General features: G+C 43.8%; 1 protein-coding gene across 1 annotated transcript in view; it reads right to left on the bottom strand.

Moving 5' to 3' along the window:
- The window catches only part of MACC1 (MET transcriptional regulator MACC1), a 34,206-nt gene extending 17,411 nt beyond the window's left edge, over positions 1-16,795 (bottom strand). Inside the window, exon 1 of the mRNA XM_064166948.1 lies at positions 16,609-16,795. Coding sequence (XP_064023018.1) covers positions 16,609-16,611 — 3 coding nt within the window. The 5' untranslated portion in view covers positions 16,612-16,795. The remainder of the gene's footprint in view (positions 1-16,608) is intronic.
- Positions 16,796-17,109: the final 314 nt, after the last annotated feature.

The following is a 17,109-nucleotide window of genomic DNA, read 5'->3' as shown; positions in this document are numbered from 1 at the left end:
TCATTGTGTTAAATGAAGGAAAAACCAAGCCAAAACTCCACCACACTAAACTGAAAAGAAGAGAGAGACAAAGGCTGTAAGAGGAATTTTCAGTTACAGCTGTAGTAGGTGAGTTAGAGGGGAAAGGAAGCACACCTCGTATCAAAGTATTACTGAATACAAACTGGAAGTCCCCCAGCTGTTTCCACTGCACAATGCAATGTGTTGAGACACCTTTTTTTTCCCCCCTCCACTGCAAATGTAAATTGGTACTTTTTGCTCTCCCCACAAGAGTTACCTTCATCTAATCGCAATCTGCTCAGCTGTGGATTTACGCTCGGGCAGGATGTAAGGCTGAGGTCAGGCTAAGCCTGACAATCACCCAGTCATGCTGTCACAGGTCTGTACAGACTTTCAGCATCCTCTGTTACCAGAAACCTCAAGTGTTGGCCTTAAAAGTTCTGATTTCAGATAATAGTGAAAGCTATCACAGGATGTTAGGGGTTGGAAGGGACCCAATGAATCATCAAATTCAACCCCCTTGCCAGATCAAGACCACACAATCTAGCTCAGGTCACACAGGAACACATCCAGACAGGCCTTCAAAGTCTCCAGAGAAGGAGACTCCACAACCTCTCTGAGGAGCCTGCTCCAGTGCTCTGTGATCCTTACAGTAAACAAGTTCCCCCTTGTGTTGAGGTGAAATCTCCTGTGATGCAGCTTATATCCTTTCCTCTTCATAGGGAGCAAGTGAGCAGAGCCTGTCCCCCCCTCCTGACCAATACTTGTGGCTTCTGTTATTAATGCCCCATCAGAAACAAACTGAAAACTAGAAAACATCCTTAATCCTATCAGTGTAGCTCCAAGATCTGACACCCACACACCTCTACAAAAACATCACCATACCTCCCATCTCTGATGAGAGATCTTTGATAGTTTGTACTGACAGCTTCTAAGGAAACAAGATTCATTTTCCTGCTGCATCTCAAAACATTGAGACTTTGAACACAATATAAACATAGAACAATTTTCAGTCAGGTTTCTACTCTGGGGACTGAGGAGATGTAATCATTAGCCTAAAGTGTCTATAGCCCAAAATTCCATTAAGAGCACAAAACAAAGTCTACTTTTACAACACCTTTTACAAGGTATTTGCCAGTACTAATCCCTGATGACTTATTGATCAATTGACATATTAATCCAAATCCAGCTCTTTGAGTAGCTTTGAAAAACCCACAGGAGTGCACAGGGTCTAAAATAGGAACCTCTGGGGGAGAGAGAGTACATTGACAGTGGGAGTATATTGGCAGAGACATGACAACAAGATTGCATATAGAAGCTTCATAAACATTAAGAATTTCTACAAATAGAGTAAGTCATTTCCTAAAAGTTCCCCCTGGGAACTCCTTAAAACCTTCACCACCATCCTGGCACAGAGAGAGGAAAGTCAAATGCTGAAAAGGAAAACCACTTGAAAAAGAAAATAAGCCATGCCCCACCCATCTCTCCAAAGGCAGTTCTCAGTATGAGAGCATGGTGTGGGAGCCCTTGTGATTTAGGCATGACTTCAGGGCAGCCAAGAGGAAGATGAGAGAAAGGAAGAGATCTAAACATTCCTGTGAAAAAGACGACCACATTGGGTCACCATGTCAAGGGATGTGGGAAATGTTGGAGACAAGCTGCACACAACACCACTAGGCAACGTGCCTCCCGAGCAGTTACACCATCTGACAGCAGGCTGTGTTCCAGCCTTCCTGCTGGGAATGCAGAGATGCCCAGTGCCTGTGTGTGACTAGGCAAACAAGAGAATTTGATGCTCTCCCTCTTTCATGAGTGCATCCTGTGACAAAACGAATGTGCATTCCAAATGAAACTGGAATTTGGAACTGCACTCCAAATGAAACTGAGGCTCTGGCAAACCTGGTCTAGGGCAGGGTATTCCTGCCCATGGCAGGGGGGCTGGAACTAGGTGATCCTTGTAGTCCCTTCCAACCCTGACTGAGACTGTGAATCTTTTGATAGGACAACCCAAATAATTAGGAACTTGCTTGGACAAATCCAGGAAAATAATCAACCACAAGAGAAGGGAGATCAGTGCATGTGGGAGATAAAGCCATGTTGATCACTGGTGAAGGGGAATGGTGTGATACCTTTTTGCTGTAAAGAGGGAATTATATACAGGAATAAACAGGAGCTAAGCTTTTCATTTGCTGTAGCTACTAAGTAAGAAAGATGTAAACTGGCAAATGCTTAATGGTGCAAAGAATTCTCTGACTGATGGTATGTCAGTTCACAGTGTGAAGTGAGCAGGGAATGAAGTGAAAAGGCTGGAAAGGCATCAGCTATGGACATGACCAGCAAATGAACCTGAATGACTGCGCAGAGAGGTGGCATTTTGCTGGATGGGGCAAGAAACAGTGTGCCAGGTGCACTCTGCTGTTCAAACCTGGAGCGTGTTGCTTGACCCATACAAGCAGGAGACTCAGGACCCAGAGTGCTGCTGCCAGGCACACTGCAGCACTGTTACAGTGGAAGAAGGATACATTAGAGGAAGAAGAAAGTCTCAGATTGAAAGTTCCATTTCATAGAAGTCAGGAGACAGATTTGCTGTAAATGGCACTAATGGCATTTGTGCAGTATGTGATGCCTCCAGAAATCTCTTCCAGGTCTTTTAAAACTGAAGTGCCTTTTTTTTTCCCTTTTCCAGTCACTCCACCAGAGAAAACATGTCCTGCTGTGCTTAAAATAGTGGCAAGGATGAAAATATATTTAAAAATGCCCCAAAACAAACAATTCCTACTGCCTTTGCCTTCAAAAATAAGAGAGCACATTGCTTTTTCTATCAACATCCCAGAGCACGAGTAATTCACCTTTAATTCAGCCTTAACCCTCTTCAGACTTCTTCAAAAGCAGGTTATGTAAAGAGCAGAGCTCTCCTCCCAGACCATAGACTCATAGAATCAACCAGGTGGGAAGAGACCTCCAAGATCAACCAGTCCAAGCCATTACCCAGCCCCGTCCAATCAGCTAGACTAAGTGTCTCAGGCAGGCTTTGCTTGAACACCTCCAGAGACAGCGACTCCACCACCTCCCTGGGCAGCCCATTCCAATGCCAATCACTCTCTCTGGGAAGCACTTCCTCCTGTGCATTATCTCCCACAAACACTTGTGTGCCCCTTAGACAGTGCTACTCAGCCATAGCAGTATGCAGTGGTTCATGGTCTTTGAACCCAGAGGATGCAACTCATGCATCTGCAAAGACAGGCCAAGCAACCCCAGCAGGTGCTGGCGGTGTGCCTCATTCCTTTTAGCTGTTCTAGGGAGAAATTACTTGCCAGCTACATAGGCTGGATTTTCAGACTTACTATTTCTTAAAAGAGATCAAGGTATATTCATCAGAATGTTAAATGCAGTGATTCTGAGCTGACTAAATACCAACTACACTGAATTACTTAAATTCTATTAAACTGAGAGGAGGAAGCAGTACACAGAAGGGAGATGGTTTCAGAAGGTGCTACACATCACAATCAAATCTAAACCGTTACCTGTTGCCAGCAGATGAAGAGGTTTCTAGGGAAATGTATTTTAACAGTCCCTCAGCACTTGTGGCCTGGCACAGCTTCTTGCAGCTCAGAGTTTTGGCAAGAGGCAGCTGGAAATGAATTTGCCAATCTCTGGTTACTGTGCTGAAGCATGGTACGAAACCTTCAGCTGAAGTGACAACATCTTCAACTTATTCTCTTAGCCTGGTGCATGTGAAACAGCCAAGCAAATGCAGATGTCTCTCATTCTGGCCAGAGACAGAAAAGGCTTTTAATGTTCAGCCTCGAGAGATCTCAACTCTATATCACCTCCTTTACTAATAAGTTGTGCCGGGGTAGGTATAGGCTGGATGTTAGGAGGAAGTTTTTGGCAGACAGAGTGATTGGCATTGCAATGGGCTGCCCAGGGAGGTGGTGGAGGCACCATCCCTTGAGGTCTTCAAGAAAAGACTGGATGAGGCACTCGATGCCATGGTCTAGTTGATTGGCTAGGGCTGGGTGCTAGGTTGGACTGGATGATCTTGGAGGTCCCTTCCAACCTGGTTGATTCTATGATTCTAAGTGGCAGCAATCTTAATGCTTTAACATGACCCTGTGACTTGTCACTTTGCCTGTAAGGGCGGAAAAGCATTTTCAGTTGATGTATCTATTAGTTCGCTCTCTTGTTAAATAGTTTCCAAGTTTGGTATCTACTTTTTCAGCACTCTGAAGACTTACAACTGCTCAGCCATTTGCGCTCCTTTCCGAACTCAGGGTTTAAGCTTCCTACAGATCCAGCATATGTCTTCAGTGCTGCTTGCAACTGACATAATCACTGCTCATAATCCTTCATCTGAGCTGGTGCTAAAGGGGAGAGTTGGTTGTCTCAGCACAACGAAATGAGACTTGAAGTGGGTCATTTTCCACATGTTCACAAGCGGGTTTTTACAGCCCCTGCTCAGCTCTGCGTGACCCAGAACCAACCGCTTGACAGCCCAGTGGGGAATGTTACGCAAACAAATTACTATGTCAGAGATGTTTTCTCTAGGAAGGAAATGGTTTTCCTTCCATTCCACACATCTACACTTCTGAAATGGCTTGTGGTAGGTATAAGGGCCACAGCATTTATTTTCAGTTATAAACTTTACATTTCAGATTATTGCTGCCCGGGAGCCTCAAGAATGCATGGTTAATATTTTATGTTGCCTTTTAGGTTCCTGCCACTACTCTGAACTACTCCATAGTTTCTCTCTGGCCTCAGGAAACAAGAAACATGTTGTCTTCTACTGAGGTTACTATGGAACTTTTTACAGAACAGGAAATGGAAAGTAAAAGATGTCACTAACATATGAAAGGATTCAACTTTATAATATCAAATTATAATATTTCTTCTTTTTGCTGAACAGAGGGAAAATTGCAACTTTATTAGCTTAAGTCTTCTGTGAACATTTCCTTACCACCTCTCAAAAGCTTCTTAAACCAGTAACAACCAACAAGAACTAAATTACTGCTCCCAGGCAATTGAGACCAGGTCGAGCAGTGAACTGCTTTGGCATTAGGAACTTACAATCAGGCAACTTATGTGTTGTGTGTTTCACAGAAATAATTACTTTCCATTTTAAAGGCTGAGCACAGGCTGGGGAAAAATCACTCCTGAATTCTAACATTTAAATTTCTCATATGGTCCAATGATGTGGTAGCAGAAATCCTACAAGAGCCATGCTCTCTTCAGCAGCAAATACACATCCAGCTGGTACGGGTGCTTAAAGTCTGTTGTTAATGTTAATTCAGTGTCATTTTTTCTGCTGTTCCAGATTAAAAGCAACTTAACAAAGCAATGTAGTTGACACTGTTGAGGCACTGGAACATGTCCAGAGAAGGGCAATAAGGCTGGTGAGGGGCCTGGAGCACAGCCCTGTGAGGAGAGGCTGAGGGAGCTGGGGGTGTGCAGCCTGGAGAAGAGGAGGCTCAGGGGGGACCTCATTGCTGTCTACAACTACCTGAAGGGAGGCTGTAGCCAGGTGGGGGTTGGTCTCTTCTCCCAAGCACCAGTGACAGAACGTGGGGACACAGTCTCAAGTTATGCCAGGAGAGGTCTAGGCTGGATGTTAGGAGGAAGTTCTTCACAGAGAGAGTGATTGGCATTGGAATGGGCTGCCCAGGGAGGTGGAGTTGCCGTCCCTGGAGGTGTTCAAGTAAAGCCTGGATGAGGCACTTAGTGCCATGGTCTGGTTGACTGGACAGGGCTGGGTGCTAGGTTGGACTGGATGATCTTGGAGGTCTCTTCCAACCTGGTTGATTTTATGCTTCTATCCCAGGATACAGCTTTGAACATCCAACTGTGGAACTAAATTGCCTGCCCGGATACTAACACTGTTTTGGAGAGATATCAATTGAGGATGAATTGGCAACACACATAATGAGGAAATCGAAGCTGATATCCAGGCATATAAACTATGCCTTTACTACTCTGGTGTTCTGGTTTCAACAAATGGAGGTGAGTGCCTGGAGAAAGATACTGGGAGAGTGCTATGCTTTTCATGGGACAGGGGACTAGAAAGGTCTCTTTCCCTGAGCATGACAGATCTTTGCTCCAGAAGGAATGAAAAAAACATGTCAGAAAGCCTACACTGCCCTTGGTTAATTTGTGAGGGTTAAAAAAACCTTCAACCAAACAACAAGCCAAAATATAACATGAAACATCTCCTACCCTGCAGAAGCAAAAGTTAACATGGCAATATGCAGTAAGAATGTGTCTTGCAATGTTTAAACTGTGGGAAGAAAGCTTTCAAAATGTATAAATCAGCCAAGGAGAAATTCCAGTTGTGTATGGAGGCAGGAGAAAGGGACAGGACAGGATTCAAGTGACTCTGGAGATATTCAGGAACTGTTTGGATGCGTTCCAGTGTGATTTGCTCTGGACCAGTGTGCTAGTTTGAAGCAGGCTAGAATGTTTTGGTGAGAAGAACTAGATCATAGGTTGTGAAAGGAATACAATGGTGATGTCTACTCCCCTCAGAGTCTTGCTGAACAGGAAATGTAAACATTAGATAACACTCTCACCATTTTTGTCTCTTTCTGCCTTGGGCTTCTGACTGAGCTGCAGCTCCCTAACCTCACCTTCCACTAACTTTGCTTCTTAACCTCTCGGCCGAACCTCTGTTCTTCTTTAGGACTGGGGTAAGGTTGAGAGGGGCAGGGGGAAGGTGCAGGGGTGGTTGAGAGCCCCTCCTGGGGACTCAGGTTTCTGGGAGGGGAGTTGTGTTTCTGTATTACCTTTTACCTTGTGTATTTCTGTATATAATTGTATATACTGTAAGTATCTGCTTGTGTATTGTGCTAGCTGTGAATAAATAGCTTCATTTATATTCCCAGAGCCAGCTGACTCTAGTCTGGGTGATTTCTAAAGTGGGGGGGGGCGGGGAACACCCAAACCATCACAACCAGATGATCTTTCAAGGTCCCTTTCAGTCTGGATAGTCTACGATTCTAAGCCAGCCATTTGCTCCATCTCTCCTTGAGAGTGTAAAGGGAAACTAATACTGAGAAGGCAGAAGCAGAGGAAGATGGGTGACCCAACCAGCATAACCAGCTCTCCATTAAACAAACAAACAAACAAAAACCAGGTAGCCACCTGTGCTGGAAAAAATTAATTGCATTAAATGTGGTAGAAGAAAGTAAATCAGTTTGGCAAGGACTCCTCTGGTTGTCATTAGAGGTTAGTTTATAGAGTTAATAACTGTAAGCATAATCATTCCTCGGTGCAGCCACAAATTACATTGTGCTCCACTTGACTGGCCACAAAACAGACACAGGAATATGTAGCAGCAGCAACAGTATGCTTGATAGATTGTGATAATATTTACAAGGAAAGACAGATACTTATTTTTCCTGTATTGATCTGTTCTGACTGCAGAACATGTTTAATAGTCCTTGGCACCTTAAGAACATAGTGAAGAGAGCATCAGAGAGGGATTCTTAATCACAGGGACATTTTCCAAGGCATAGTGCCGAAAGTGCACTTTTTCTTTGCTGCTTTTTATGGCAATTAAAGTCCTCAAAGTTTGGTCAGAACTCTTCTCCGGCACTGAAACCTCATCACATTTAAAATATTTGTGCCTGTGCTGTTCAAAATAGGCTGAGATGTCCATCAAGCTCCACCTGCCAGTATTTTACACTTACTTTTGACACTGCCATTTTGACAAGAAGAAGGGAGAGGAATCCATAGACATAGATTTTGTCCTCTGTACCTCTCACTATAGGGCAGACTCCCCTCCTACACAGCAATTGCACATGCTCTTGACAAGCAAAAACGCCTCATTTCTATCAAATGGGATTCATGTTTAAATGGGTAGTTACTGAAGGACAGTTGAATCTCTGAATTGTACTCCGAATTACTTAGTATAGGGAACAGAGTATTTTGACTGAAGTCATGATTGCAAGATAGGCTTTAAATTGGCAATGATCCAGCAACAAAAATTAAGTCAGAGGAAGATAACCTCCTGTACAGCATCAGATCCTATTTAATAATCCATCTCTGATCACAGAAGACTACACCTTTCAAGGGAAGAAGTAAGGAGTTCCAAATATGAAAACAAGAAAAAGCTGTTTCCAGTATTGGTGGCAGTTTTGTGACAAACATAGGAGTGATTGCATCTTTAAAAAAAACCACCACCAAACCCCACCCCCCCCCCCAAGAGAGCAAACAAACAAAAAGAAGAAAAACGACCGCAAACAAAACACACAGACACACCAACACAAAATATAACCACAAAAACACACCAAAAACCCCAAACAAGCGGCAACAAACCCCAAAATGTCTACTCTAGCACTTTTTATTGCAGTACAGCTGCTGGGGTTTTTTTGGTTGTTGGTTTGGTTTTGTCTTTTTTTGCTTTGTCTGTTTCTTCCCAGGGGGTTTTTTATTTTGGTCATTCCATTGTTTTAAATTATTATTATTATTATTATTATTATTATTATTATTATTATTATTTAATTACTGATTTTGAGCCCCAGGAAGGCATCTGGCCTCCAGATCAGGGAGTTCCTTCACATTTTCCTTCATACCTTGGTAGAACTAGCTGGAATAGCATTCCTCTGCTAAGCTTGGAACTTGTACATGGCAAGCATGGCCTGTTTTGATTGTTTAATGCATAAGACAAGGAAGAGCAGGGATGAGAGAAAAATGGAGATGATCAAGCATGCAGATGGAAAGACTAAAACACAAAAGAGATTGATATCACATTCCATCATATTTCACTTCTGCTTGTAAGAACTGCAAAAACGTGGCACTTGGTGCCATGGTCTGGCCTTGAGCTCTGTAGTAAAGGGTTGGACTTGATGATCTGTGAGGTCTCTTCCAACCTTGGTGATACTGTGATACTATGTGCAATCCCTTAAAAATCTGGCTTCAAACAACATAGAATTGTGGAATTGTTTAAGCTGGGAAAGCCCTTTAAGACCATCAAGTCCAATCATTAACACAACACTAGCAAGTCTGTTGCTAAACCACGTCCTAAGCAGCACATCATCCCTGGAGATGTTTAAAAGACATGCAGACGTGATCCAACCACTTCTCTCAGCAGCCTGTGCCAGTGTTGGAGAACCCTTTCGGTGGAACAATTTTTCCTCATGTTCAACCTAAACCTCTCCTGGCACCACCTGATCCTGTTTCCTTTCATCCTGAATTTGTCCCAGAACACTCAGCGGCAGAGCACAGGACTCATGAGTGGCACGGGAAGAAAACTGCCACCAAGACTGGAGATTTGAAAGTAAGTGTATAAACACCAGAAGAGCCCTTCTCTGTCCCAGTGTGTTTCCACTACCCTGGAAAGGTAGTGAACTGGAGATGAAGGCAGGCATTCACAACACCTCCAGACAGCCTTCAGCATTGCTAGGTTTGGCCTCTTTCCAGCTATAAGCAGAAATCAAAGAGCAATGCCAGATACAAGCAAGCTGTAGCTACCTATAGGAGGCAGCAGAAAATTACTGACACATACACAGCCCTCATGCTGTTTTTTCTCCCACATTTTCATTTATCTAGTAAAATAACTGACCAGTAGCCAAACTTCTAAGTCTGAGACAATAAAACAAATCACAGTGATGGTAAATGTAATTTCCACCCATTTTAGACTTCAAGCATCTTGTCCTCTTCTTACTGATGCCACATATTAAGCGAGAGGAGGAAATTCTAGGGAAATTCCTACTTTTCTGGGCAGCACATCAGTAGTACAGCCAGCACCTCCCACCTGTGGGTTTTGTGACTGGAGTATGATCATTGCCAGTAAAAATACACCAGGGAATTCCAAGGTGCAGAGGGCTCTCTTGCATGTTTTCCACATTAGTAGCACTTTTCTGCTCAGTTATTCTGTTACCCACCCAGGCAAATAACTGTGGGTGGATCCAGGCAGCAGAGCATAAATACCTGTGCTCTGGCAGGCACAAAAGGTAGCTCTGAGAGCCACTCTCCACTGATAAGGCAAAGAAATTCAGTTCTTTATGTTAGGCTAAAGCATGAATTAAGCACACTTGCCTCAGAGTGCAAATGCTGCCCAGTGCAGTTAGCTCACTGGAGAAGCCACGTAAGCTTCCCAAAAATCCTCTCAAAATTACATATTTAGCCTGGAGGCTTTAAAGCACAGTTTGGTTAGTGTAACCCACATCCTTCATGCCTTCTAGCTGTAGGACTAGAAAACTGTGCTGTTTAATATCTGCATTCATGATCGGGATGAGGGGATTGAGCCCACCATCAGTAAGTTGGCAAACACCAAGCTGGGAGCATGTGTGGATCTGTTGGAGGGCAGGAGGGTTCTGGACAGGGACCTGGACAGATGGGCACAGTCCAGTGCCATGAGTTTTAACAAGTCTAAGTGTCTGGTTCTGCACTTTGGCCACAATAACCCCATGCAGCGCTGCAGACTGGGGACAGAGTGACTGGAGAGCAGCCAGGCAGAGAGGGACCTGGGGGTGATAGTTGGCAGCGACTGAAGATGAGCCAGAAGTGTGCTCAGGTGGCCAAGAAGGCCAATGACATCCTGGCCTGTATCAGGAACAGTGTGGCCAGCAGGACCAGAGAAGTCATTCTCCACCTGTACTCAGCACTGGTTAGGCTACACCTTGAGTACTGTGTCCTGTTCTGGGCCCCTCCATTCAAGAAAGATGTTGAGGGGCTTGAACGTGTCCAGAGAAGGGCACCAAAGCTGGTGAGGGGGCTGGAGCACAGCCCTGTGAGGAGAGAATGAGGGAGCTGTTTTTGTTCAGCCTGGATAAGAGGAGGCTCAAGGCAGACCTTATTGTTCTCTACAACTACCTGCAAGGAGGATGTAGCCAGGTGGGGTTGGTCTCTTCTCCCAGGCACCCAGTGACAGAACAAGGGGACACAGTCTCAAGCTGTGCCAGGGCAGGTTTAGGCTGGACGTTAGGAAGAAATTCTTCTCAGAAAGAGTGATTGGCATTGGAATGGGCTGCCTGGGGAGGTGGTGAAATCACTGACCCTGTAGATGTTTAAAAGGAGGCTGGATGAGGCACTTAGAACCATGGTTTAGTTAATTAGAAGTGTTAGCTGATAGGTTGGACTCGATGATCCTAGAGGTCTTTTCCAACCTGGTTAATTCTGTGATTATCAGTTTGACCTATATATGTGAAGTGAGGGAATAGCTCTGAATTTAGCTATCCCTGTCTCACCCCTTAAGACATATTATGAACACATCAGAACCTGCTTCTGCTGAGAACTATTAGAGATTTTCTTGAAAAAAAAAAAACCAAGCAGTGAGATTTTACAAATGTATTTCTGATGGTATCAATTTCACTTGATGTTTGTACACAGCTTTTTGGAAGTAAATTAACAGTCGCAGTCCAGAGCTGAAGAAGTAGTGTCTGCACTAAAGAACAGACCACATTTTAAATAGGAAAAGAAAAAAAAAAGCACCAAAACAGAAAAGGAGGGGGGAAAAAAATCACTGAGCAGAACAAACTGCCATTAGGGATGTTTGCAGCATTATAATTTATGCTGCAGGAATTAGGGCAGTACCATGAATGAATTGAACATTCTTGCCTCTGCTGCATCACACCCCTCCCACCTCTGCACAGATCCTGCTAAATTAAGGCTAGTGGATCAGAGGGAGTGAACCCATGAGAAGGTTACCATCACATCACAGGTTTTTCTGCAGGGCTTACAGTTCATATTGCATGAGATCATGTATAAATAAAAAACAAACCACCTAAAAGTCTTGGTGGCTGCCCCTCCTCTCCCCCCAGTTATTTCAGACAAATCATTTCCTTTTAATTACACAGCTTAATCCATGTAGAGATACAGCTTACCCTCCATGTAAATACACACTCAGCTCAGTTCTAATTAGATCATAGGATACACATTAGGCTGCAGGATTCGCCACTGATGGGTGGCAAACTCCAGGTCTGTTGGTGAAACTTGGAGGTTTTGCAGAGATAGGCTCAAGTGGGAACGTGAGCAACTCCTCGTTGAGTTCTTGCATAAATGTTCTGTGATACATTGCCTGTTGCAGCCAGCAGGAAAGGAGCTGCTTGCTTTGGCATGACTGCAAGACAACTGGCACAGCAGATAAGCAAGGCTGTTGGCAGTTCCTGTTAGTAAGTCAGGACACCTAACTAGAGGTCAGTGAAGATTAATATATGAGCCAATATATTTTAGAATCAATTTAAATACTCGTGAACTCACATATAATGCAAGGAAGTATTGTATGCCTCCATAGAGAGAAAGGCAGATTAAAGAATGAGTTCAGAGCAAGCCTGGGATAGAACAAAAGTCAATTCTCCCAGGTTTTTAAGGTATTAGACAAGAGACAAGATCGTCTGGCACTGTAGTCAAGGCTAAGCCTGTTCTTGGAGCTAAGCCTGCTCTTGGGGATGCCATCTGCCTGGGTGCCTGGCTGTCTGGCTGCTCTGGAAGGCAGCAGTCCTACATCTCCTTTGCATCAACACTGGTACTTATCTGGTCTCACAGGGAGCTGGCCCAGGCACAGTGAGTCAGTGTTCACCTGTGCTGGTCTGTGGCAGTAATGGCAAGGTATGAGAAATGGGACTACCCCATTCAGCAGCAGATAGCCACTACAGCAGCTTAAATGCAATGCAGTAACCAATCCAAAGTGATATGGCAGCTCCCCACCTCACAGGTACGTTGTAAAGAAGAATACAAAGATTATTAATTGCTCTGAGTCTCCACTGAAGCTGGACTAGCTCTAATAATTCAAAAAGACCCCTTCTCCATTAAGAGAGCTGAAGAAAATGGCAAAGTGTTTTAACTGTTTACATTTTGAACTCAAAATAATCACCAACTAGAGTCATTTGTAAATCCATATCCCAAGTAGAAGACCTACAAGTGTCTTCTGGGCTGTAATACTCAGTGGGTTTCCATCCATTTCACCCTGCAGAGTCACTCACACAGCAAGGAGGAGGGCAGCATTTCAGAACATGTAACACAGCTTTCAGCTAAGTAATCAGCCAGGTTCTTCCTGAGAAAGCTGTCTCACTAGGAGAAGGTCAGCTACACAAGGAAAGGACTCCTACTGTTAAGAGAAACGAAGCAGTGTATGCCTCCTATAAAACTCCTTGAGAGGGTTGTCTGGGTACTTCTAAACCTAAAAGCCTTTTTCTCTCCACCACCAGGACACCAAACCACAGCTCAAAACATCACTTGCTGCAAGCTATAAAACTTTGTTTCAATTTGCTGAGGTTTTTAGTGGTTCAAAGCCCAGATTCAACTTCACCACTTCTCCCAGGTAGGGAAATGCTCCAGTGTCTCCTTTTATTGAAGTATACAACAGGTGCTCTGAATAAATTCTGGAGGATGGAGAAGGACAGGAAGGTCAGTGGAAAGTGAAATGACAGTGTTTGCTCACAAACCAAAAATCACCAAGGTAATTTAACACTAAAACAGACTATGAAGAACTACTGGAAAGTGCAATAAAATGGACAGCATAAAATGAAGTTAGCTGGAGATGTAGAACATGAAGAGGTGCTTTCAGCAGAGCTATTTCAAAGCAGTCGTAAGTGTTGATTTCTAAACCAGTTTGCAGTCTCAGAAGAAGTTTAAGCATGATCTCCCTTAATTTAAACAAGGATGTTTGCTCAACGTGCAGAAATGTACATAAGATATGTGCCAGTCTGAAGCTAGCTGGAATATTCTGGTGAGAAGAATTAGATGCTAGGCTGTGAAAGGGAAACAATGGTGATGTCTACTGCACTCACAGGCTTGCTGAGGTGTATAAAAACAAGAACACAAACACAGGTAACAGAGTTGCTCTCTGGCTCAGGCTGCCTGAACTTCTCCCTCTAACCTGCTGTCTAATCCTTCTGCATCCTAACCCCCCTGACTGATTCTCCAAACTCACCTTGGATGTAAGGCAAAGTCTGGGATAAGGTAGAGGGGTGGAAGGGAGGTGGAAGGGTGGTTGGGAGCCCCTCCTGGGGACTCTGGTTTCTGGGTGGGCTGTTGTGTTTCTGTATCACTTTTAACTTGTACATTTCTGTATATATTGTAAACATCTGCTTGTATATTGTGCTAAGCTGTAAATATAGCTTCATTCTTTAGTTTCCAGCTCAGCTGAGTCTAGTCTGGGTGATTTTAAGTGTGTGTTGGGGGGGGCGCAGTAACACCCAAACCATCACAAGATACTTGTTTGTACAGAAAAGAGATGAAAATATTAGTGAGCCAACACGCATATATTATTCTCTAACAGTTTATGACCTCTCTTTCACTTCAGAATTCAATTTCTGGGGAAAAAAAAACAAACACCCACAAACAAACAAAGCAAAAAAACAACCAACAAAAAAAAAAAAAAAAAAAAAAAAAAAACCAAATGAAAACCACCAAACACACAAAGCCTAAAAATAGAATTGAAGTGGGTGAACGTCAAAGAATCCATGAAGAAGCATAAGAGATGAGAAGAAAAGGCTTGCATAGAAGTTGGAAAAACAGAAAGACAGATTAAACTTTTTTGTGGCAGCAGCAGAGCACAGAAACACTAGGACACATGCTACTGAAACACATCCTTTTCTCTTTCCCAGCCACAGGCCATTTTCCATCCTGGGATCATCCAAGGTCCCATCCACAGGCCATTTTCCATCCAAGGTAACATAGGAGCCTAGGCAGTATTTTTTTGTGGGAGAAGGGCTGGGAGAGCCTATGGTTTCAGACAGAGCTTTGCTTATTCTTTCACAATGTCTTTTTGCAATCACATGCTGTAGTTTGTGGCGCAGACATTTGATGTACTGCAGCTGCTGCCACCATACAGCCCAGCTCCTCAGACAGGACATCTTTTAGAAACCAACAGGTTAGGTTGACTAATTGGCTGTGCTATCCAATGAGCCAGTATTTGGGTTTCCAGAGAAATACAATTTGTACCTCTGCATTATAGCTACTTTTGGTGTTTCTTCCACCTATCTTGCATTTGTTTTCAGTGGTGGACTTCCCTGCAGGAACCTATGCCAAAGTTTACAGTAGTATAAACATGTGTAGTTTCTCAAGAAACTTATCTGCTGTGGAAAATAGAGAGGAAAGGCATCCAGATTGGCAGGCAGTGAATTTCAAAGTTTGTTTCTTCCCTTGGATGCTCTTCACAGAAACCTTTCAGAGACAGTCCACCACACACAATCACTCCGATAAAGCTTTTAAAGGAAGCTGAATAACAAAGAAGTGTACACTCAAACCCAATTAGCCACTCTCCTAATAAAGGAAGAAAGAAGAGGAAGAGAGACTGCACAACATTTTAAAGCAAACTTTTAAATGCTCCATAAGCCTTCTGTTGCAACATATAATTAGCCTGTTGAACATATTCCCACAGGATATTGTTCTACAACGTAACTCATTGAATACAACTGTGGGTATCCCCTGGTTTTTAATGTACCCAAGGTAAACACTACTCTGTGGCTTCTAGCATGACAATAAGCAGCTTGTACTTGTGTTATAAATCTCACTATACATCTCCCACCCGACACACCATGCAACTGATTTCAGTGTGCAAGGTCAGTATTGGAACATTTCACATCAACCAAGCCAAGCACATGGTTTTGGGCTAGGGCAAGTGTTGCCAGTGTGGCAAAGTTGTGCCTCCCAACATCTACCCAATATGAATGATCCCTTCCCTCCTTCTTTTCTTTACCCAGGAGGCTGCCTGTTAGTATTTTATGGCATGGCCAGTCAAAAGTTTATTCCCAAGCTGTTAACGTTTTGAGCTCAAAGAAGAGGTGTTATTAGCTGAGTGGTAATAATAGGTGGGAAGAAAACAAGAACTGTTTCTTTCTTGCCTCTCATTTAAATAGTTCTATTTATAAACAGATCTGCCAGTTCTGCTTGTCATGTTTTAGCCATAAAGGGAGGTGCTGCAAGGTCTGTCAGCATGATAGGTCTTGCCTCCACTTAGCCTGGAGGTGTTACCTTTCAAGGATTCTTTTAATAAAGAATATCTATTTTTCAAGGTCAGAAATATGTGTGTGCTTTACACTCTTTTTTCCCCCCTGAGTTTTAACAGCTGCTTTGCCAGCAGGGAGGATTGTTATGTGATGTTCAACATCCTACTGCACGCTCTCAATCCCCAACTCACGAAGCCAGGGACCAGTTCAACTGCCACATGTGCGGAGTATTTCAATTCACACAGTGCTTCAGTAAAGCCCCAGTAAACAGATGACCAACTAAACCTGCACATGGAGACAAACACAGGCACACACACACACACACACAACTGCAGCAACTTCAGAAAAAGGAGGAAAAAAAAAACCCACAAACCCAAAGAAAGAGAGAGAATAGCAGGTCAGCACAGCTCATTTGAAAAGGTAACAAGTTTACCACTACTTGTGCTTTCAGAAAAGGCAATCACCCGCATTTATCAAGCACTGTGCCCTTTTCCAACATTTCAAACCACCCCGAGGTACAATACGTTAGAATTCGCTTGGTGCACAAGTTCTGCACCTTCTCCAGAGAGGCACCTGGGACTAACTATGGCCAAGAAGAGAGTATCAGACTGAAGCGTTAGCACCAGGCAAAAAATAAACCCCTGCTCTGCTCTTTTAGCCCTGACAAAATATTCAAAACTAAACCTGCAAAATACACTGGAAAGATAAAAAGCAAACTCACCATTCTGGAAGCTAAGAGCTTTCTCCTAGATCCAAATCACGTCATTGCTCAAGACATCAGCGCTGCTGGAGGAGCATTTTCTCCTTCTCCAGCGTGCGCAGGGATGGGGTAGGCGCTGGGAGCACACCCGGTGAGCCTCTCAGGGGGGCTGAGCAATGCCTACTGGAATGTGCAGTCTGGTAGGTACCTGGCATCACTTGCTCAAACCGACAGGAGGGAGTGGCAGAACTACCTTACCCATAATTACCTTCAGCGGGTTTATGATTACACCTGAAACCAGTAGAGGTGGTGCGGGAGTTTCGCCTTGGGGAGGGGAGAAGGGCAAGCAGAGGAGAGGAAAGAAGGAAAAGTGAGCTCCTTGTGTATTGCTGGAAGAGAGTTTAGGTTTTCTGCTGTCATATGCCATGTCCCAGGTGTACTGAGCTGCTAGGAAGGGGACAAAGGATGGTCTGCTGATAAAGGTCAATGTTAGAAATAATTGGCCTTAGAGGCAACGAATAT

This window comes from Pogoniulus pusillus, chromosome 28 (assembly GCF_015220805.1).
Source record: "Pogoniulus pusillus isolate bPogPus1 chromosome 28, bPogPus1.pri, whole genome shotgun sequence".
Taxonomy (NCBI): domain Eukaryota; kingdom Metazoa; phylum Chordata; class Aves; order Piciformes; family Lybiidae; genus Pogoniulus; species Pogoniulus pusillus.
Note: the sequence above shows the minus strand (reverse complement) of the source record. Positions and strands in the feature narration are given on the sequence as shown.